The 22,336-nt window shown below is 40.8% G+C and overlaps 3 protein-coding genes across 4 annotated transcripts in view; 2 read left to right on the forward strand and 1 right to left on the reverse strand.

The window, feature by feature from the left end:
* Positions 1–4,984, forward strand: part of ECM2 (extracellular matrix protein 2) — a 57,264-nt gene extending 52,280 nt beyond the window's left edge. For both annotated transcript variants that reach the window (XM_066596418.1, XM_066596419.1), the window contains exons 9-10: positions 704–1,030; positions 4,002–4,984. In XM_066596418.1, coding sequence (XP_066452515.1) covers positions 704–1,030; positions 4,002–4,170 — 496 coding nt within the window. In that variant the 3' untranslated portion in view covers positions 4,171–4,984. The remainder of the gene's footprint in view (positions 1–703; positions 1,031–4,001) is intronic.
* CENPP (centromere protein P) overlaps positions 1–22,336 on the reverse strand; it is a 277,456-nt gene that overhangs the window by 87,819 nt on the left and 167,301 nt on the right. The window lies entirely within an intron of this gene.
* The window catches only part of ASPN (asporin), a 33,744-nt gene continuing 31,975 nt past the window's right edge, over positions 20,568–22,336 (forward strand). Inside the window, exon 1 of the mRNA XM_066596423.1 lies at positions 20,568–20,804. The gene's annotated coding sequence lies outside the window, so the exon portion shown is untranslated. The remainder of the gene's footprint in view (positions 20,805–22,336) is intronic.

Here is a 22,336-nt window from a genome sequence, read left to right on the forward strand (position 1 = left end):
GAGGTTTTTTTATACCTAGTTCACTCGAGTATAAGTCGCAGGGGGCTTTTTCCACATAAAAAATGTGCTGAAAAAGTCGGCTTATACTTGAGTATATATGGTAGATTTACAAGTTCTTCTGTTTAAGGTGTCTTTCAATGCAGACAAGGCTAAAAAGGCTTCTGTAAAATAGCCAGTAGACTGCTGATGGGCTGATAGGAAATCCCCAGGCTGCTATTCTGTATTACAATTGCCAACCACAGTGTCCCTATAACAGTGCAGAACCAGAGTGTAGACAGCAGTGCCTGTCACAAGGTCCACAGTGCTAGCTGCACGGCACCCGAAAACAGTGCCAACTACAGTGCAACCCTACCCACATTTTGGGGAACCATTTATATAGCAGCCCATATGAAGTCAATATTAAGGAAATCACAGGATTGTATAGCCAGCCCGTAGTCCTTTGATGGTTTGATAAAAAAGTCTCTGAGAGTTAATTTCTAGGAACTTCCTTGTTTCATTCTGGGTTGATCTTGTTTCTAGCAGGAGCAATTCTGATCGTATTTTCAGGCATCGCTTACAATATAATTATCTAATAGCTTACACATTTTATAGAACAAATAAAAAATGTATGTTTCAGAACAGTTTTATAGCCATATAATTATCATTTTTGCAACTAGAACAGATTTTGGCTTTTATTTTAATTACTCTATTATTTTCCCCAAAGGAACCTGGAATCAATAGATTTATCCTATAACAAGTTTTATCAAGTACCATCATATTTGCCCAAGTCTTTACTGCACCTTGTACTCGTAGGCAACCAGATTGAAAGGATTCCAGGTTACGTGCTTGCACATTTAAATCCAGGCCTGGAATATCTCTACCTGTCTTTCAACAACCTTGACAATGATGGAATAGACCCAACTTCATTTCATGGGGCATATCACTCATTAAGAGAAGTATTTCTGGATTATAATGAGCTAACAACCGTACCAGTTGGAATGGAAGATATGAAAGACCTGCATATACTGAGGCTGAACAACAATAAAATTAAGTAAGTAAAAAGCAACATCACTTCTACAATTAGTATTCGTTAACATAGAATAGACACTGCCACAACACTATAGCTTCTAGCTAATGAGATTCTTACAAATGGACGTAATGATTTATCAAACCTCTCCTTTGCCTGTACTTAGAGAACTTGGAAAACCCCTTTAAGGAACAGTAGCACTCCATGTCCCATCATATGGTGTCTCCATGAGGCACTGTATTCTCCTCTCTAACCACCTCTGTATTATGGCATGCATTCTAACATATCACAATTGGGCCCATAGCAGTATATGAGTGACATATTCCAGACTGAAAAAATTGGCATTGCTATTTAGGAGCCAAATAAAGAAAAACCATAAAAATACCTCTCTCTTTTTGTGTGTGTGTGTGTATATATATATATATATATATATATATATATACACGAAAAAACAGTCAAAAGTTTTAGAACACCTCAATCTTTCCAGCCTTTATTGATATTTACAATGTGCACAGTTTAATGTATTAATTGTGCTCTGAAATGTGAGTATAGAGCAAATAAGCAATTAAGGGTGCATGTACATGAATGATTTTTCTGTCCAATTATCAGACCGAAAAATCCATCCAAATATCAGATGAAAATCACAACTATTCCTTTGAATGGGTGTATACACACATGTATCTCTTATTCAAACTAATAGTCCAAGTAAACAAAAATTGTAGCACATCCTATTCTTATCCGATGAGAATAGCACATGTCAATGTGTGGGGGTTCAGCACATCGGACAGCACTTGGCCTGTGTGCATGTAACCTAAGATGAATAAAAGTAATGGATTAATTTTGTTTCAGCAAATTAAGTCTAGATTTTTGACACTTCAAACTCATCTAGCGGATACAACAGCTTTACATAATCAACACATACTTTCTACAAGTGTACTCAGATATTGTTCAGGAACTTCTTCCCAACATTGTTGCAGTAGTTCTCACAAATGTGCTGCATGTGTAGGTTGCTTTGGCTTCACCCTTCTTACCAGTTCATTCCAAATAAGCTCATTGAGGTTTAAGTCTGAAGACTGTGCAGACCATTTCGTTCTTTGAAACGTACCAGCTTCTTCTTGTCTTCAGTAGTTCTGAGATAATATAGAAGTATGTTTTGGAGCACTGTCTTGCTGTAATATGAACCCCCTAACCAACCAGGCTGTGGTAGCCATTTTTGCCTAGGGTCCTAGTCACGCTGTACAAGTTGCCAACTCTGAATCCAGCAAAAGAGCACCAGACCATTACTATTCCTCCCCTATGTTTGACAGTGTGCCAAACATGTAAAATTTTGATCAGTCCATAAGACCTTCTTCCGCTCTTCAGTAGTCAACTGGAGGTGCTGTTTGGCCCAGGCAAGTCTTTTTTTTTCATTTTGCAATCTAATGAGTGGCTTTCCTACTCAACCTGTCAAACTCACAGATAGAAATCTTTTAGTCTTCTCTTGAGGTGTTCTAAAACTTTGACTGGTAGTATGTTTATATATTCACATTTGTTCTAATAAATACAATTTACTGTGTGCTCCTCTCTGCCTCCTATTCCTCGCAGTAGAATTACATTCAGGCTTCCCTGCCCCCAAAGTATGATAGGGTTGCTGTTACACAAGCCTCTGCCTGTATATTCCCCCAAACACAGCATAAACACATCCATTCCTTTGCAGTATAACAACATTCAAAAGCTCAATATTACTGAGCGGACTTGCCTTTGGCAAGTTTAACACCCCCAGCCTTAAGTTCATAGATAGGCCCCTCATCTTCTCTTGGTGCGTAGATAAGCTGCACATCTCTCCCACCACTACGGTCCACACAGGCTGCCAGTCTCTCACCCCAGCAACCCCCTGGTCCACAGGCAAGCTGCCTCTGTTCCATAGACAAGTCGCTCACCCCCACAGACAGGCCACTAGTCTCTTTCCATACATCTTCTGGCAGGTAGTGAGTCAGAAGGCGGGCCATCTAACATATCTAGCAGTCGTTCCTTGCATGCAGGATGTCTGATAGATGCAGAAGAAACATATTTTTCATTACAGCCCACAGTGTAGTGGCAGAGCTAATCGAAAATGGCGACGAGATAAAAAAATATTGTTGCCAATTGCTAAGTTCAAGGCGCATTGGTAACCAGTTTGGTAACCATCTGGAGCCCTACATATGATGCATGCCTACAACATAGGCCCATAAATCTGTGAAAGTGCAATTCTGTTTATTTTCTAGTGCAATTCTATTAAATAAATAGTTATTGATTTTTTTTTTTTAGCAAAAACACCATGTTTTGTGCATTCTCTGCCATAGATCTACCACTTTTTTTGAAAGGGTGTTATTTACTAACTGTGCTGTATTCCTCAACAGGTGTGCACCATGTTAGTGAATATGGCACATGCTATGCCAAAGTTATACATTGAAGTACCGCAAAGCAACTTCTATAGTGTGATAGGTGCAACTGCGAAAGCTATAGCCTATATAAATCCCAGAGTCTTGCTACTTACATGAATATGTAATTGTAGCTCAATAAGTATTTTATATTAAAAAGTCATGCATAGCAATAGTTGGGCAAATTCACATTACTTTTTAAAGCAATATATTTAGCAAACAACACAATCCTAGAATGGTAGAGTTGGAAGGGACCTCCAGGGTCATCAGGTCCAGCCCCCTGCTCAGTGCAGGATTTACTAAATCATCCCAGACAGATATCTGTCCAGCCTTTCTTTGAACACTTCCATTGAAGGAGAACTCACCACCTCCCGTGGTAACCTGTTCCACTCATTCATCACCCTCACTGTCAGAAAGTTTTTTCTAATATCTAATTTGTGACTCCTTACATGAACACGGTCTATACAGGCAAATTATTGTATTCCTAGCAACAGAAGTGTTCTACAGAGTTCATCTACATGCTGCTCCCAAATATTCAAGTATAGGTTACATTAAGGATCTCAAAAGTGTTAAACACCTTATTTACTTGTGTGTAGGACTGTATCTCCAAATTGTGTGTGCAGTGCTGAGGATGACGGGGACTCCAACCTAGAATATCTTCACCTGGAAAATAATTACATCAATACAAGAGAAATATCTCCCTATGCATTCTCCTGCATCCGCTCCTATTCCAGCGTTATTCTAAAACCACAGAAGGTCAAGTAACAGATTGTATCTGATGGTCAACCGGGAGGAATCCTTTACGACTTTTTTCATCTCACAGCATGTCTCCTGTAAACAGGACTAACGGATACAAAGTATTGATAAATCACTTTAACATTACGTTTATTGCATTCTGTCAGGGAGATTTCACATTTTAAAATATTATTCTTGAAGAAAGACATTGTCTTTCTAACTCTACTACAGACATCTCAAACCTACTATTAGTATATATACACTTTAGTTATTGGTCATTGTGGGATTCTAGAGGAGAAAGTCTCATTATATGCTGGTTCCAATAACATTACATTAGCCTCTAAAATGTTTGTACTTGGTGGCTGCTTATTCGAAGAACGCAAATATCACAGTAAAACCACTATTGTAGCAACTTTTACACTTTTTTACATTTTTAAACATATTTCTGATTTTTGTGCAGCATTTATCTAATTAAAAGACTTTTCTGACTTGTCCATAACGTTTGCCAACTTCCCATTGAAATGAATGAGATGACCAGAAGCCGGTGGTGATGTCTCTTCAACGGTGGCTGAGTCGGCAGGGTGACATCTCCTTGAAATCTAGCAGACAGACCGCCTCAGGCAGAACAATTACGGGGGGTATTGCTGCCAGTCATACTCTTGTGGTTTCTATGGCAGGGTCTGATTAACATGTTGTAAATGTCTTTTATTCAAGAAATATTTTACTTATTGTACCTTGAGAGGTATAAAATGATGGCTGTGTCCTGCTACACCTTGCTGGATCAAGTATGGACACATATGGAGACTTTTGTAAAAAAGTAATAAATAAAAATATGGCTTTGCAAGCACTTACCTTATTACAAGTAATTCTACCAAAACGTGTAGAAAGGTTTGTAGGTGATTGGAATAGTTTAGTTTCTAATTAAAGAGATGGTCTCCAGAAGACAATTATATCGATGTGCCGTAAAAAGTGGCATAACCAACAAAGCCTCCAACTGCTACCAGCACCTTGTGGTTGCTTTGAATCATGCGGGGGTAAGTGGAGGTAACATCGGCATGCAAGATGGAGCCCTTAAGTCTTGTTTACACATTATTGCGTATTCATTGTCATTTTCTAGTCACATTTTTCCATCATGGATCTGACAGTTTAATGATTTTAATGCAGATCTGCATGCGGATTTAGCACCCGTCAATCTGTGTGCAGCAGACTGATGCAGCTTCCAGTGAAAAACCTTGCTAAGAATTGACATGCCAATTCTTTTTTCAACAACACAAATTTCATAATCTGCACTTGGGAAGCCCCATGCTGCATGAACCATGATGCAGATTTTTATAACATTTAATTGAATGTTAAATTGATGTGGATTTTGTAGAGTCTTTGAGAATGAATTCACAAAGTCATTCTACCATGTGAATGAGGCCTTCATGTAGTATTTTAGAGACTGGACAAAATGTTCGAAATTTCCCTAAAGTTTTCACTTATTGCCATTATTCCACCTTTTTTTGGCCAACTTTCACCAACTATGCTTTCCAGCCAGCTTCAGGTTCCTACATTGTTTTTTTAAAATAGCCACCAAGGAGTGCAAAAACTACATCTCTAGATCCCAATGAAGAAAGACTGAAGTTTAGGAGTAAGCTGTAAACTGCATAACAGTGGGTCTAAAAATTAATGACCAGAAGAGAAACATGATCCAGGTGCTCTGGAGAAGAGGCCCTCTTCTTCAGCGCACTTGGATCACTTTTCTCTTCTGGTTACCCCTGCTCGGGCTCTTCGATGTTCCGTGAGTACTGGCTGCTGCTGGAACGTATTTGCCCTTTTACGGTGTTGTACCGCTGCGCAACCCGCCGGAGGTACCAATTTTCCTAATCCTTTATTTAATCTACTGTATTTTGGGATCCCTCTGTACCATGGATCTTTAGCTTTTGTAAAAATAAGTGAGGAGTGAAGATGAAGGAGTGTACCCTGAAACTTAGTACAACTTTTTTAACTCAAGGTAACCATTAACATATGCAAAAATATTTTTTTTTCATGTCAAATCTGGCCATAGCCTTTAATTACCCAAACATGCAATGTCTTTACCTCACGTTTGAAGCTTACAATATAATATAGTTATATACATCTGCGCCTTATATCAAGAGATCTATCTGATGTATATACTGAACGTAGTGAAAAATCAACCCTATGCAAAAACATCTCCCTGTGATGTAGTTGCCAAAAATCCTAATATATAAAGAAAAACATAAGGCAATTATAATAAATGCCTGGATCAGTTACCTACATCAAGCAATCTAGGACAGAAATGTGTTACTTCATGCTAAACCGTTTTGAACAGGTCAAAAGGTATAGGAACTGGTTTTTGTCATGACTGGTCCCGTTGCTGAAGTTGACAGAAACTACAAAGTCACTCAGAAGAGAAGTTAAAGAAGCAGCTCCTTCTTAATATGCGCCAGATCTTTTCTTTTACAATTTTTATACAATACTTTCATCTATAGGATCACCTAGTTTAATAGGTTGCATGCTGTCAGAAATATGAAAATAGTTGAATCTATAGCATCACATATTTGCCAGAACTGCAGTCTACGAGCTCATCAGAGAAAGTGTAACATCCAACAGCTGCTGAGGCTTAGTTAAGGCTTGGCACTACCCGAAACTAAAGCAATGCCTTGCCAAGGAATCTGACACATTTATACAAGCTAATACCCACGCAAAATAGTAGAGAACAGTCTGTGACTAATAAATCCACCATTAAATGTTTTCTGATATTTTGTTGCTATTGGAACAAAAAAATTTAAAAGTCAGAATTAAAGAAAAAAGAAGTCAGTGTTCAAATAAACTAGGAACCCTCTTGGGTCCAAATGTTCTTGAAATCCACTATCATATCTAGGTGGCATCTCTCAGCGTTTCTTTATTTCTAGCCCATATACAGTGTTAGGTCTCGTACATGGCCATATTACAGTGAGGTTTTGTATAGAGCTTTAATCGGGCACCATAGAGTTGTATGGGTCTTCACATAAGGTCCTATCTGTATGTACAGAACACCAATGGGGTCAAAATGCAAAAAACATTTCATGAGTTCCTACTCAGGCTGCCGGAGCCATCATGCGTTCCTCTTACGGCAAGTCTACAGAGCACTGAGGATGCATGCATGTGATGTCATTCCTACCGCGGAGGAGTCACAGCGCATGCACCTGACGCCTCAGTTTGCCACATGTGGAACACATGATGTCTACAGCAGCCGGCAACTTCCATGAAGATAGAAGAGGGCATTTTTAGCAGAACAGGGAGGGAGTGAGCACGGACCACTGCAGATGTGAACCGTCCATTTATTGTCTAAAGCTAGTTAACATGTGCCAAAGTAAGTCTTCCACAGTGGGAGTCACAGTGCACAGAGGTAATGGTATAGTTTTAATAATCATTCAATCGCGCATGGGTTGGTATATTGAGTTTAATAGACAGCAATTAGCTGACAGACTTCCTTTAATTACTTACACCTCTGCACATCCTGAGCTAAACAGTCCAATGGGCGATCCTAACAATGATTGACAGCCATCTGTGTATAACTGTACATACAAGGGTAGCTGTCAACCACTGATCGTTCCGCCCATTGGACTGTTCAGCTCAGGATGTGCAGAGATATAAATGAATAAAGTACAAGTTACACTGAATCGTTCCCCATAAAACCATATATCCATCTGCTCAGCTCCTTGGACTCTATAACATCATGCGGTTGGGACGTGTTCCATCTATCAGATTCCCTTTGAGACGTAACTAAAATTTGGATGTCAATTCTACAAGAAAACTGTAAAACTGAACATCCAATATAATGTAATTAACAGGATTGTAGCAGATAACCTAATGTTTTTCTTAGGTGTCCTAAGCTTTGTAACCTCATCTTTGTGTCTCTGACATTGGGGGAGTGGTACAATGGCGATATAAGAAAATCTGCTCTTCTACAGTATATACTGTTATTATGCGAACATGTAATTGTAAAAGGATTTAAATGCAATATAACTTATTTATTAAAGTGTCCTACAAAAAAAAGTATTTCCTGACTTAACAGAAAGCTATATTTTCCAGCTACAGTAAACTTGCTGGTGAAAAGAGAAAATTCCATTTTCTGGGAGAAAAAGTATTTGGCAAAGATGATGCTGGCTCTAAATACAAAGGAACCAAAACCACAGCAGATAACTCAAGAAGTCGTACAATTGTGTGGTCTTCAGCCACTGTGGAATTACTTCTCTCATCAATATTCCTTACTGTTTTTATTTCCACAATTCAAGTAGAGGATAAGCGTTTTTACAGAGGATATACCTCATTCCTCAATACTGCCATTTTGAAAAGGGCTGACAGATACTGTGGTATACGGTACGTGATCCCACTTCACAAGGAAAAAGTCTAATATGTCACTTAACTCCTTCAGTATAGGCCATACATTAGGACCGATTCACTCAGGCAGAAATCCAGATCTCAATAAAACTCTGTCCACAGACGTTTGGATGGGACATTCGATGAGGCTAATCCACGTGTAGATTTTCTAAAGCAGACTCTGCGTCACGAACGAGCAGGTCATTTTTTTTTTTGCTGCGGATTCCCATTTCAATCAATGGTAGAGTAAAAAGATGTGCTCTCCTGCGAATGGAGCCTAATGAAGACTAACCAGAATTAATATGTTCTTGCACATGGAAAACTATGCAAACGGACCCAATACAGAAGCACAAAGAGTCCATATATGCTCATATTAGGGATACATAGGTACTTTATGTGCCTCTGTGAAGCACAGTATCCTCCCCAAAAGCAAAGCATCAATGCGGGAATACAGTACCTCAACAATGTTGTAGGCTATGCCTTTTTTTCTGATGGAAATCTGAGGCACACAGATGAATAGTAAAGATTATTACTGGCTATGGTTGCTGTACTACAGACCTATACAACACAAATCCAAAATACTGTGATGTCCATGAGCCCCTACTATGAAGCTTTAGGCCCCCTGTCCACGACCGTGTATTTGCCAGCGGTAAGTCGCCGGCGACTTACGCAGGCTGAAGCTTTCCATAGCGTTGCTATGGAAAGCACCGGCCCTGTGTCCACGAGCGGAGAATCATTGCGTTTCTCTGCTTGCAGCGGGCAATTCGCAGCATGCTGCAAATTGCCCCGACTCTCCATGGTCAGCCTATCTATTAGATGAGGCTGACTGGCAGAGATTCATATGCTGCTCCTGCTCCCGGGCGGCGGTGATCTGCCGCGGGACTTTGCAACGCCCGTGGTCAGCCGGCCTTATGCTAATTTTGCATGTATCAGATAATGACATACTGAAATATAGACATTATAGCAGGGTTTCATAGTGCAGATATGGAAGCAACCAGTGATTTTATTTCTCTTAATACACTCTTTGTAAAAATATATATATCTCAAGCCCCTAGAAGAAGTTGTCATTTTGCTGCAAAATTTAGTATGCAGTTACATCAGATATGAACATGATTACAGTTTTAATGAGATTAGATGAACGGTCTTGTCACCTGAGGCCCTAAAAGTGGTTTCCCCCTTGGACTATAAAAGGCTCTCAGAGGCTCCTTGTGTGCAGGGACCTCTTCTTCCGCTTGTGTAGAGCTTGTTGACTGCTAGACGCCTCCATGATGAAATCAAAGACATTTTGGCCAGTTACCAAGAGTTTTAAAGGGGGCGCATTATTGGCATGAGAGAAGCTTGATGGTCGTATCGATGAATTGCCTGCCACCTGGGTGACCTGACTCAGGACGCCCTCGATAGACCATCAGTAGAGAGGATCATCTGATCGTCCGAAGAGCACAAGCAGCTGCCCCTGTTTCGTTGTCTGCCATTCAGAGACAGGTGGCACCATAGTTACAGGCCCCGTGTCTGTCGGAACCAGGTGCTTGGCTGCAGGACTTTTGCTCTTACAGCATTATATGTATTATCTTTGACACTCACCCACCATTGCCTCCGTTTGCAGTGGTGTTGTGAACTGGACTCCTATGGATTGGATGGAGCATGCATATCACGGTCTTATCTTGGGCAAGCATAGCCAAGTGCTGCAAAGTTAATCATCATAGACGTTTGAAAAACTGATGCACCGATTCACATTGGTACAGTAGTGATGGTGAAGGGCAGTGGGGAGCACAAGGCGAAGGAGCGTCCCCTCCCATTGCAAACAACCGGCAAGGGGTGGAAAGGAGTAGGGAATGGGGTGGTTTAGCAGTCACACTGCTAAACTCCCTCCCAGCTCCGGCAGCTGTCGTAGGAGTCTATGCAACCGCCACCAGCGTAAAAGCGCCCGACCAAAATGCACTATCCTGGCTGGCCGTGCACTTTTACTTCGCATAAATATGTCCATGTGCACTAATGCATTGTAAACCAATGCATCAGAGGGGGAAGCGTATATAAGCCGGTCGTGAAAACAAGGCCGATATATGCCCGTGTGAATCAGCCTTATAGTGACCTATTACTTGTGCCATTCCATCTCTACTATGTCAAGTGCGCTTAGATTGAGGATTCAAGTACATTTGCAAGGAATGGTTTAACAGCTTTGAGATATCCAAGTCTGAAACATGCAAGATGTGAGCAAATATCACTTCACTTTAAGTAGTCTGTGCAATCTTGGTATAAATCCAAGGCAATAAATGTATTGACTTATACAAATGGAGTGCTGCACCTTCAACAAGTGTTTTCTTAGTTACCAAACTAGTGACTATCTGGGAAGTCTGTCCTGTCTGCTGTGCGCATGATCGCTCTCTGCAGTAACAAAGGTCACAATTCCCAGAATGATCAGATCCTGTTTTGAGCTTTATAAATTGAATCCCATTACATAACATGTTATATTGAATAATGTGTTTTCTAAAATCCTCGCTTGGCTTGACTTTTTGGAGCCTAACCTAAGTGCTTTATAGTCTCCAGAAGCCAACAAGGACTGATAAACTAGCAGAGAGCAAGCAAGGCTGCTACAGTAGGGAATATTGTCAGCTTGGGTTTAGATCAATATTAGGCTATGTTTCTTTGCAGACTATCTACGGCTCCCAGGCATAAGATTATACCTAGCTTTATTATTACAGTATAAATGAAGCCATGTAGCTTGGGATACAAGAGGTGTTGGGAGTCGTTCTCTGGCAGGAGCGCTCGCTTCCCTCCTTTCATCTCTCCTCTTGTTGCCATATGTGCTTTGTTTATTGTCTTGCTTTTTTACTGAATCAATGTTCTTTAAACAAACATTTTGGAGTCATACCCTTCTGCATCTTTGAAGTATATGTACTGCAAATGAGACGGTTGTTACAAGGTATCATTTTCTGGGTCAAACTAGGCTGTGCAGATGCAGCATTCATGTAAAGACTGTGGATGTGGAACCACTGTGTCAACCTTCCGGGTAGGTGAAGATCCGATCCAGCACGGCTTACAGCCAACCCCAGCGTGGGAGGTAAGATACCAGATTAACAGCCCCATAAACGGATGGAAACTAGGGAAGGTATCTTGCCCTGAACTGATAACCAGCAGAGGGAGACCCCTGCCTACAAGCAGAGCACTCGTTCCGATAACGACGACCCCACAGTCTTCCTCTAGGCACTGACTTACCCTGGTGGGCCAGAACACCTATAGGACACAGATAGAGCAACAACAGGGAGTACAGAAACAAAGAAGGAACGAGCTGACAAGGATAAACAGAGAAGCGGACAACGGGAATAGAAGACCACAGAGTACACGAATGAAGAACACAGAGCACAAGCAGAATGCAAGGTAACGGCCGAAGCAGCGGCTGGACATGAAGAGATAGGAACAAAACTCTCAACAACACTGCAGCAAGGTCTGAAAGGCCCAGGGCAGCTATGTAGGGCAGTGATTGGAAAAGGTGCATCAGCTAAACAGGAGAACAGAAGCTATTAACCCTATGAGTGCTGGAAGAGAGCGAATATAAGCTCAGGGAACAGATAAAATGGCACAACGCCCATATTTGCCAGACACAGAAGCAGAAGATTGTGTCTGAACAGTGCACCTAAAAATTAATTCACCTAAAACCAGGCTCACACGGACGTAAGCCAAAAACACTGCAGGTGTGGGGGGGGTCTGACACAGCGTTTTACAGCTCTGGAGCTGGCAGTGCTGCGTTTGGCGGTGAAATTGTGCTTCATATGACAGCATATCACACCTGTGGTTTTCAATGTAATTGCGTATATAAAGAACAATGGTCTCTATCTTGCGTATAAATGCGGCAAAATAGGACATGCTGCATTCTTTTTTGCGCTTGCGTATTACGCACTTCCGACACGCTAATGTGATGGGAACGCCGTAAGGCAATGTAATCGATTGCCTGCAAGTTACCGCATATCCCAGGGGCATACAACACCTGCGTAATATGCGGTAATCATACGCCCGAGTGAGCCTGGCTTAATAGACAGGATCCAAGCAAACATATTCTCAAATTAAGGGCTTCGACAGACGAACATATGCGTAAATACACTCGCCGCATCGGTACGTATTTGTGCATGAACAAGGGTAGTCGGCAAGGTTACACCCTTCCACTTGCTTTTCTTCACCTGCCATGGCAACTTTCTGCATAATCTGTAGAAATATAGGACTGATCCTATCTTTTCTCACACTCAGAAATTGTGAACGAGAAACACACTTATAAGAACAAACCCATTGAAATCAATGGGTTTGCTTATTCGTCACGTTTTGTGCGTGCAAAAACATGCACAAATAAGTTAGTTAGCTGGCATTTCGCTAATTGATGGAGACTATTTTAGTGGTTTCTTAAAACCTAGATTCACTAAAAACCTTGAGAATTAAGAGGACTGTCCCCTAAGAGCCAGAGAAGAGAGTCTCTAACAAGCAGCTCTCACTCCGTAGTATTACATGGACGGGCAGTTGTCTCAACGGTTGCCACGTAATATTACATATCCCCAGCAGCAGCTACAGGGATAGTCACATTGCAGAGATTCTCAGCGTTTGCCAGGGGTCTCTGCAATGAGATGATCTCTTTAAAGAGAATGTAACAGAGCTCCTCACATGTCTATTTTAGTAAATACTTGTATTCCTCATAGCAATTCTGGAGCACGTGCCGTTCCACTGTCATTCCTCCTAGAAATGTATGCATAAATTGACAACTGGGTGTTACTATTCTCTTGTCATAGAAGTGTGTGCCTGCACAGTCTGACACTGGCAGCACCAGCTGATTAATATCAGACTGTGTAGAGACACCCCTCAAACTGGTAACGCCCAGTTGTCAATTTATTCATAAATTTCTAGTAAGAATAATAGAGGAACAGTACAATGCTGAGCTCTAAGAAAAGATTTACCAGAATGTTTTATATTATGGAGAATACAATTAATTACTAAGGCCGCTTTCAGATGGCTGTGAAACTCGCGTGAGATTTGGGCATTGCAAATTGTTTGTTTAACCACTGAAAATCAGGTTTGAAGAGGCTGCCACTAGGAAACTTCCCTTCCAGCACTTTTGCAATCCACTACCTGTCATTAGGCATTTGGATTCTCTAGTAACAAGGACATGGAAACACTGCTAGTTACTACATGCAACAGTGGGAGTTGGGAGGGGGCATTGATGCTGCCTTGTTGCTGATTGGAGCAGTGCTATGCAAGGCAGTACAGTACTGACAGAATGGCTGTCTTAGGACCAGCCCCCTGCCTCTATGTGGATTGCAAACAACAGGGCAGCAGGAAAAATAAAAAGGTTTATATGGAAAACTGAATTGATAGAGCTAAAATTGAGTGCAAACAGTAGCAAAGCAGCTGCCAATGAGGACCTAGGTTGCTATTGAAAATTATTTAAAAATTCAGGTAAACTTTAATGCTTGAAAACAGGTAAAAATAACTTTAACTACGATAGACAGGTTATTTAGTTTACGTAAAATATATTTAGTTTTAGGTTTTCTTAAAAGTTTAGATTAAAGACCGAGATGATGTATTCTAATGTCTAGAAGGCAGCAGCTTCATGCACCAAAGGGTTAATACTGTCCATAGCAACCAGTGAGATTCCAGTTTTCATTTGTCCAGAGTTAAAATGAGAGCATTAATCGGACTGAAATTTTTGTTAGAACTTTCCTGCATGGGGCCTAAATTTTTGTTCATTCAAGTTAGATTCAGCGGTATACTGAATGTCCGCAGCCAACTATTTTCTAAGTTTAGATGTCGTTCTTGAAATAAATGCTGTCTGATGTAACAAGTTTTATTATATTTATAAGCTGAATTTAATTGGACAAATCGATACTTAGATATTACAGAATCCACATAGAGGGAGTATTTTTGATGACCTAGCATAACAGATGGCTCCCTTTCAACTGAACGTTTCTCGTTCGCACAAGCCAGTGACGTCCTCACTGGCTTGTTTGCTCTTGTGCACCCTGCTTAGACTAGTGGATTTATCGTTGACTCATTCAATGAGAACTGGTCAGTGTTTAACATATGCAAATGTGAAAGACTAAATGATCAATGTTTAAACTGAACTAGAAGTGAATGAGCTAATGATGATATTCCTGCCTGCATAAAATGGACGACGAGCGAGAAGTGAACGATTGTCATTCACTGTTCACTCGCGATAAGAATCACTTCCGCTCTTTTGAACAATAATCATTTCTCCTAAAAGAATCCTAACAGGAGTCAAAAGATAACATTCTGGCTGCTTGTAGCCACCCCCCATGGGAGCTCAAGAGCTTACCGTAAATTGATTATTTTTTAGTTCACTTTGAAAAACACTTCTGTCCACAGGTTGTGTGTGGTATTACAGCTCAACCTCTGTCACTCCAGTGGAGTTCAGCTGCACACAACTCATGGGCAGAGGTGCTGCTGTTTTTCCAATCTTGTAGAACCCCTTTAAGGTTTTTCTGGATTGCAGAAGGATCTTGCTTATCTATTGCAGAAACAGCTCCACTCTTGTCAACAGATTGTAGTATTCCAGCTCCGTCTCATGTACATTACTGGGGGTAAACTGGAATGCCACACACAATCCATCGGTAAGAGCTGATGTGCTGAACAGCTCCTTTAAAGGGGTTGTCCCGCGCCGCAACGTTTTTTTTTAAAAAATTCAATAGGCCCCCCGTTCGGCGCGAGACAAACCCAATGCATGTGTTAAAAAAAAAAAACGTTTAGTACTTACCCGAATCCCCGCGCTGCGGCGACTTCTTCCTTACCTTAGCAAGATGGCCGCCGGGATCTTCACCCACGATGCACCGAGGGTCTTCTCCCATGGTGCACCGTGGGCTCTGTGCGGTCCACTGCCGATTCCAGCCTCCTGATTGGCTGGAATCGGCACACGTGACGGGGCGGAGCTACGCGATGACGTGTAGAAGGGGGCGGAGCCAGAACTCCGCTCGTGCCGAGACCCAAGAGAAGGGAGAAGACCCTTCTGCGCAAGCGCGTCTAATCGGGAGATTAGACGCTGAAATTAGACGGCACCATGGAGACGGGGACGCCAGCAACGAAGCAGGCAAGTGAATAACTTCTGTATGGCTCATATTTAATGCACGATGTATATTACAAAGTGCATTAATATGGCCATACAGAAGTGCTTACCCCCACTTGCTTTCTCGGGACAACCCCTTTAAGTGAGACTTTCAGTCCATTTTTGGGCATAATGAAATATTTCAAATTCATGTAAGGTGACTGTAAGTTGCATGCGATATTCTGGGGTGTAACTCGCAACGGACATCACATGGACATCCCGTTTATGTGCTGTGTGATGCACATGACCCCGCACACGTCTAAGAGTCGGACAAGAATAGGACAGCTTGCCATTTTGTTTTACTCCGGCTTTTCATCTGCCCATGTGCATATGCTTATTAAAATGAATTTATCCAATTTATTGGTCTGAGAATGGGGCAGAAATATCATGTGGTGCAGGTAGCATTACATCGATAATAAGGGTGTGAAGTGTCACATAACTCTAATTACTGTTACTTTCAAAACTAACAGATGGAACTGAACCAGAACTGGTTTTCTTTTTTATAAACTTTCAGCTATTTAACAAATATAGCACAAAGATCATAATCCAAGTTTTACTAAAACCCTTCATTTTAGTTTTAATGGCTTTTTGGTAGAGGATAAACCAGGCAACAATAAAGCAGTTTAACAGGCCAATAATATAAACAATAGGACCTATAATAGCCATATGATTGCCGGTAGGGGACACCCACAAAAAAATCTGAGAAACATTCCTCGTCTTGAGAACAATGTGTGTTTTGTGCTGTTCTCATGAGAGAGTCATTTTCATATGGCAAAATGAGCATTATATAGGGAGAGTTTGGGAAACTTAGTACCTCTTAAAGGGGCTTTCTGGGAGTGAACATAAAATTATATAGGTAGGGAAAGGTTAAAAATAGAAAAATAAACCATACTTTTCTATGACCCCTCTCCCCAGTCTTATAAACCTGTCGTTAGGTCGGGAAGGTTATCATCTCTACTTAAGGAGAGCACCTAGGATGTGAGTGAGGAGACTTAGGGCTGATTTAGACACAACGATAATCGCCCAAAAGATGTCGCTCAAGCAACTTTTGAGCGATAATCGTTGTGTCATTTACTGTGCAAGATGATGGCTTAAGATGAGCGATCACCTTGCGCTGCCAGCGGAGGCTGCAGAGGACAAGCGGGGTGTCCCCGCTTGTCTTCTGCATACAGCTGTTCCTCTGATCCAGCGACCGGCTGTTATATAGCTGAGCGCTGGGAGCGGAGGATGCAGAATACAAGCGTGGTGTCCCCGCTTCTCTTCTGCATACAGCTGTTTCCCCGCTTGTCTTCTGCATACAGCTGTTTCCCGCGCTCCAGCGCCCGGCTGTTATACTGCACGCTGAAAGACAACGATGAGCGACGGCATGACGAAATCTGCACGATGGACGAACATTTACACACAACGATTATCGCTCAAAAGACTGCTTTTTAGCGAATTTTGAGCTATAATCGCTGTGTCTAAATGGGCCATTATAAGGTCATGCACGCTCCTCTGGGAAACATGTAAATAAGGAAGATGGAACAATAACTCTACAGCACCACCTATTGGAAGGCAGCTTTCCTGCTAGTCAATGGCAGACTCTTTATATAAGTCTTTATAACAATGACTGGGAATTGAAAAGCAAAAGCCAGAATTCATATACAGACAGCTGATTCGGGGTGATTGCCCATCATCAGTGTACAGTACGTTTGTGGTTAGTGAGAGGCCTCTGACACTTGGTTCGAGAAAAGTAGCATCTCTCCTTAAGAAGAGAACCTGAAAGGTGTGTGACGCTTGGCAATTTTGTTCATTTCCTAGAAAACCCCTTTAGTAAAAGTAAAATTTAGCACAAGGGATTTATACATATACATTTCATCATATACAAATCATCATTGGTGCTAGGGGCTTCTTCAAAATTAAGATTTGTATACACATATGTAGACCTTTCAGAATATCAAATCAGTGAAGTATCCAATGACCAATTCCAAGTATTGTCCTGCACTATTCTATCAGGCACAAATGGCAGAACAGAGTGCAAATATGGTCAAGCAGAGACTTGTTTGGTCTCGTTTGACTAATGAAAGCCCATGAATCTGTCTGTATGCAGTTTTCAGGGATTCAGTGGAAATCCAGGAACATAGGCTGAAACATGGCGTGAACACACCGTTACATTGTTAGATTTCTAAAAACGGACGTGTAAAAGGCTCTCACTGCAGCTAAAGATCCATTATGGAAAGGCTTCGGTACCACTATTACATCTTCACCTAACCCTCATCATAGTACTGCTCTATTCGTCTATCAGGGCAATGTAATGTGCTTATTAGAAAACTAACTCAACTTCTAGCCACCATATCACACATATAGATCACCATAATAGGCAGCAAGAAAAACTACCTGTATATTAGAGAAGCAAAAGCTCCCGGGAAGGAAAAAAATGACCGTATAGTCATAACTATATGCCAACTCTTGGGAACCTATAGGATTATGAAGATCTGAGTTTGTCACATGATGCATGTATGAGCTGCTTCTATACAATGGCCCAGACACAATATCGTAGGTATCTAATTATAAAAAAAGCCAGAAGAAACAGACATCATGATCTCTGTATTGTCCTCTGATATATCCATACATAGTTATTAGAGCACCCCATTGTTATAGCCTTGGGTACAATAGATGATGGAAGAGATCTCTGTACTGACCCCTGATAGATCTATACGTAGTTATTAGAGTGCCTCCTTGTTACAGTCCTGGGAATAAACAGATCATGAGAGAGATCTCTGTATTGTCCCCAGATATATTTATACATAGTTATTAGAGCATCCCCTTGTTACAGTCCTGGGTAAAAAAAATAATGGAATAGAGCTCTGTATTATCCCCAAATATATTTATACATAGTTATTAGGTCGGCCCTCAGCCGTCTTTTTCTAAACTAAATAATCCCAATTTTGATAATCTCTCTGGGTATTGTAGTTCATCCATTCCATTTATTACTTTAGTTGCCCGCCTTTGTACCCACTCAAGCTCTGATATGTCCTTCTTGAACACTGGTCCTCAAAACTGTCCATAATATTCCATGTGTGATCTGACCAGTGACTTATAAAGAGGGAGTGCACTCGTTCTCGTCATGTGCCTCTAGACCTCTTTTGATGCAATCCATGATCCTATTTACCTTGGCAGCAGCTGCCTGACACTGGTTGCCCGAGTTAAGCTTACAGTTAACTAAAGTCCCCAAGTCCTTTTCCATGTCATGGTTTCCCATTTAGGCCTCATTCACAAGAACGTGTACTTTACGCGCGCATAATGCACTCTTCTAAAAAAAAACAATGGGTTCCTATATAAGCGTTCATATGTGCGGAATTAGAAGCGCAAAACAGCGCACACCTAAAAAAGATAGGACATAGGTGCGCATTTTGCAGGAGTTTCCCTTGACTCCTATGGGAGCAGGAGTTAATGGAAATTCCTGCATAGGGAATAGCTTCCCCGCTGCCTACTGCAGGACATTTAAAAGGTACTTCTGTCCAGAAGCACATTTTAAATGTCCCACTGTTAACTCCTTAGTCCCTGCGGGAATGAGGGAACTCCCCGAAGGTTCTGTTAATCCCTGCGGGGAGTCCACTCATCACTGAACACTGTGATAGCACTGTCACAGTGTTCAGTGATGAAGGGACTGTAGCGGGGACAAAAGAATCCCCTGCCATAGCTGTCACAGAGGACCGTGATGCCATCCCATTGCTTTCAATAGGGCTGATGCTGCTGCTTCCCCATTGACAGCAGTGGGATGAAGGCAACCCCTTCAACGATGTTTTGAAATATAAGCCCTACCCCAAAAATCATCCCTAGCTGTAGAAAGAAAAAAAAAAAGTTAACTCACCTAGAAGCGCTGTCAGGCTATTCCACCCGTCCCCGGCAGTCTTCTTCTGTATTCTGGTGGCCGGCGATTGAAAAATCCCCACCTCCAAAAAGCACTGCCTCTGATTGGCTGAGCGCTGTGACCAATCAGCGGCAGCGCTCAGCTGTCATTCAATGAATGGCTGAGCGCTGTCTCTGATTGATCATAGCACACTTCTTGCTGGGTTAGACTGGTGACATTTAGTGCATCCTATCTGACATTTCATTTTCTTCAATCAAAGGCACTCCCTATATCCTGTAACCCATCTCAGTTTATCTGCTGCTTGAGAAGAACTTCACATAACAACAGGCAGTGGACAGTAAGTTAGAAGGAAATTAGACCCTTCAGTAGCATTTTAGAGTTACTTTTTAAATAAATTGCTTTGCTCTTTTGCTAGTTATAAGCTTGGATATCAAATAGGCACAAGTTACTTGAAAAGTTAGTAAGCTTTAAGAATTCTGAAATTTACTGCTGAAACCAGTCAACAGAGTGTTGACAGAGACATCCCTAACAACTTAGCTGAAAATACATAATGCACTTGCATTTGTGGATGAATAGTGTTTTCCACATCAAATTAGCATCGAGTTTTGGTGTTCAAAAGAACAAGCAACTCAGCAACCTATATTAGCTGTATTACAATAGGCATGATGTAAACATGATGGAACTCGGCTGCTCAAATTGCCAGTAAATTAAATCTCTATGCAAACTGTAAAATAGTGCTTCCATATGGTATTAATAGGAGAAGCTAATTTGCAATAGCCTGACTTCATAATCTAGTCTATGGATTAAAACAAGCAGATGTTTATTTAAAACCCTATATGGTATGATGTGAGAAAATTAGAAATTTCAATCTTTCAGCAAAAGGCATATTAACAAAATTTTATTTTGAGAGAAATAATGGTCCGTGAAAGTAAATAAATCCACACAGGTAATATAAAACTGCTTAAAAGCAACTCATACTGCTGTAACTACAGATAGCAGACGAGTCTATGAATGAGGTCTGTGTATTGGAGATGGCAGGATGCCACTCACTTTTCAACCTCAGGTCTGACATAGTCTTGTAGTGGACGTCTAGAGTTAAACAGATTTTGGCTCCGGTACAGGCAGTGATGAAAAACACATGAGTGGTAACAAGTCTTCTTAATATCTGTCTTCAGTACTAAAATGGGATAATCTGAAGAAGCAGTTGACTCAAGTATCATCCTCGGTGCCAACAGGATCATGTATTTTAGAATGTGTTCCTGATTACAATACTGATACATTCTCTGCTTGTGTAAAATAAGCTACTGGATATAACCTTCTCAGGTGGATTACAAAAAGAGGAAATCTAACAAGGTAAGAGCTTACTTTTTATGCATCTTCCTTGCATGAGCTCATGGGTTATGGTGCAGGAGAGCTATAAATGTCTTTAATATGAGATGTATATTTTGGAGTCACATGCAGTGTTCAACAGAATGGGTTTCAGGAAAGTCTAACAATAAGCAAATGAAAGATGCAAGTAAAATCTATCTTAATATTGCAGTAACTTTCTTGGGCTTTCTAGGGCTAAATACTGAACTTTTTGATTGTATTTTATCATCCTCTTCCCTATATAGCATGCTGGTTAGTATCTTACACAGTAGCCTACGATGATGCTTGGTCAATGGCTATATGTTAACATCAACTTTTATGGTAGAAAAATACTAAAGTTCAAAGTGACATCATTTTGGTCACAAAGTCCAATATAAAGCAGTGTGTTCATATATCGTTAATGCTGGAGGAACTGCTATTTTATGGTATTTACCCAGCCAATTCCTCTAATTTACTGGATACAACAGCAGGTGCTAGTGGAGCCACTTCTGTCATTCTGAGCAACTCAAAACATGATGATGGGAGATGCAAAATAATAGAAGTATACAAGAGAAACTACCGTGTTACATAGAATAAGGATGCAAGTACCCTTTTGACTAATTTACATATATGCAAATCTAAGATCTTAATTACACAGAGATATATGAAACACTAAAAACTAAGTATGTTGCATAGTAAACTTATGACAGGTATATTTCTTGGTAATCTAAACTTGTGGGGGTATGGTCTAGAATCAACTTTTTTTGCAGTCAGCTTCAGTATATCTGTTCTCCTTTACATATAGGTGTTCAGTTTGAGTTTCGTTGGCCTTTCCGGTATTTTGACTGCAAAAATAGTGCAACTAGCAGCATCATGCTTTTAGAGTTCCATCAGATTTCCAATATTTTACAGCAAGTAAATGCCATCATAATAAAAAAAGGGAACCATCAGGGGTCGCCGGTGTCCATTTATTAATGGATGTTCATAGCTGTGATGCTCTGTTATAAATGGAAGTCAGTGTGAACAGAGGCTTAGACTTTTGTGAAGTACTTTGCACACAGTTAGTATTTTTTCCATTACTGTATAACTCAGTTGATTCCGGTTCACATGAAATAAATGTGAAAACTTTACATACTTCCTATTTTGATACTGTTGAAAATATAACTCTATGCTGATGAGCCAGAGTTCAGATTGTTGGTAAATCAGGAATGCCCCTCATCTGGCAGATAAAACATGATCCATGGGATCGCATGTTCATTAAAATAGCAAGCTAATCTAATATAGCATCGTGAGCAGTTGAATGATATGTCACTGAGTCCTAGAAGCAGGACGGCTGCTGTCCTCTGAAGAGATGCCAATTTGGGGACACGGACCATACACAATTGGGAACTTTCCTGAACTTCACCAACGCACCAAATGCATAAATTCAATATTGAAATCAGTTTATAAACTTTTGTACATTGTGTACATAGTTATAGGTTCACCTAAACCACAATTGCATAGGTCAGTGTTTCTCATCTACGGTTACCTGGAACTTG

The sequence above is a fragment of the Eleutherodactylus coqui genome, chromosome 3 (assembly GCF_035609145.1).
Source record: "Eleutherodactylus coqui strain aEleCoq1 chromosome 3, aEleCoq1.hap1, whole genome shotgun sequence".
NCBI lineage: Eukaryota > Metazoa > Chordata > Amphibia > Anura > Eleutherodactylidae > Eleutherodactylus > Eleutherodactylus coqui.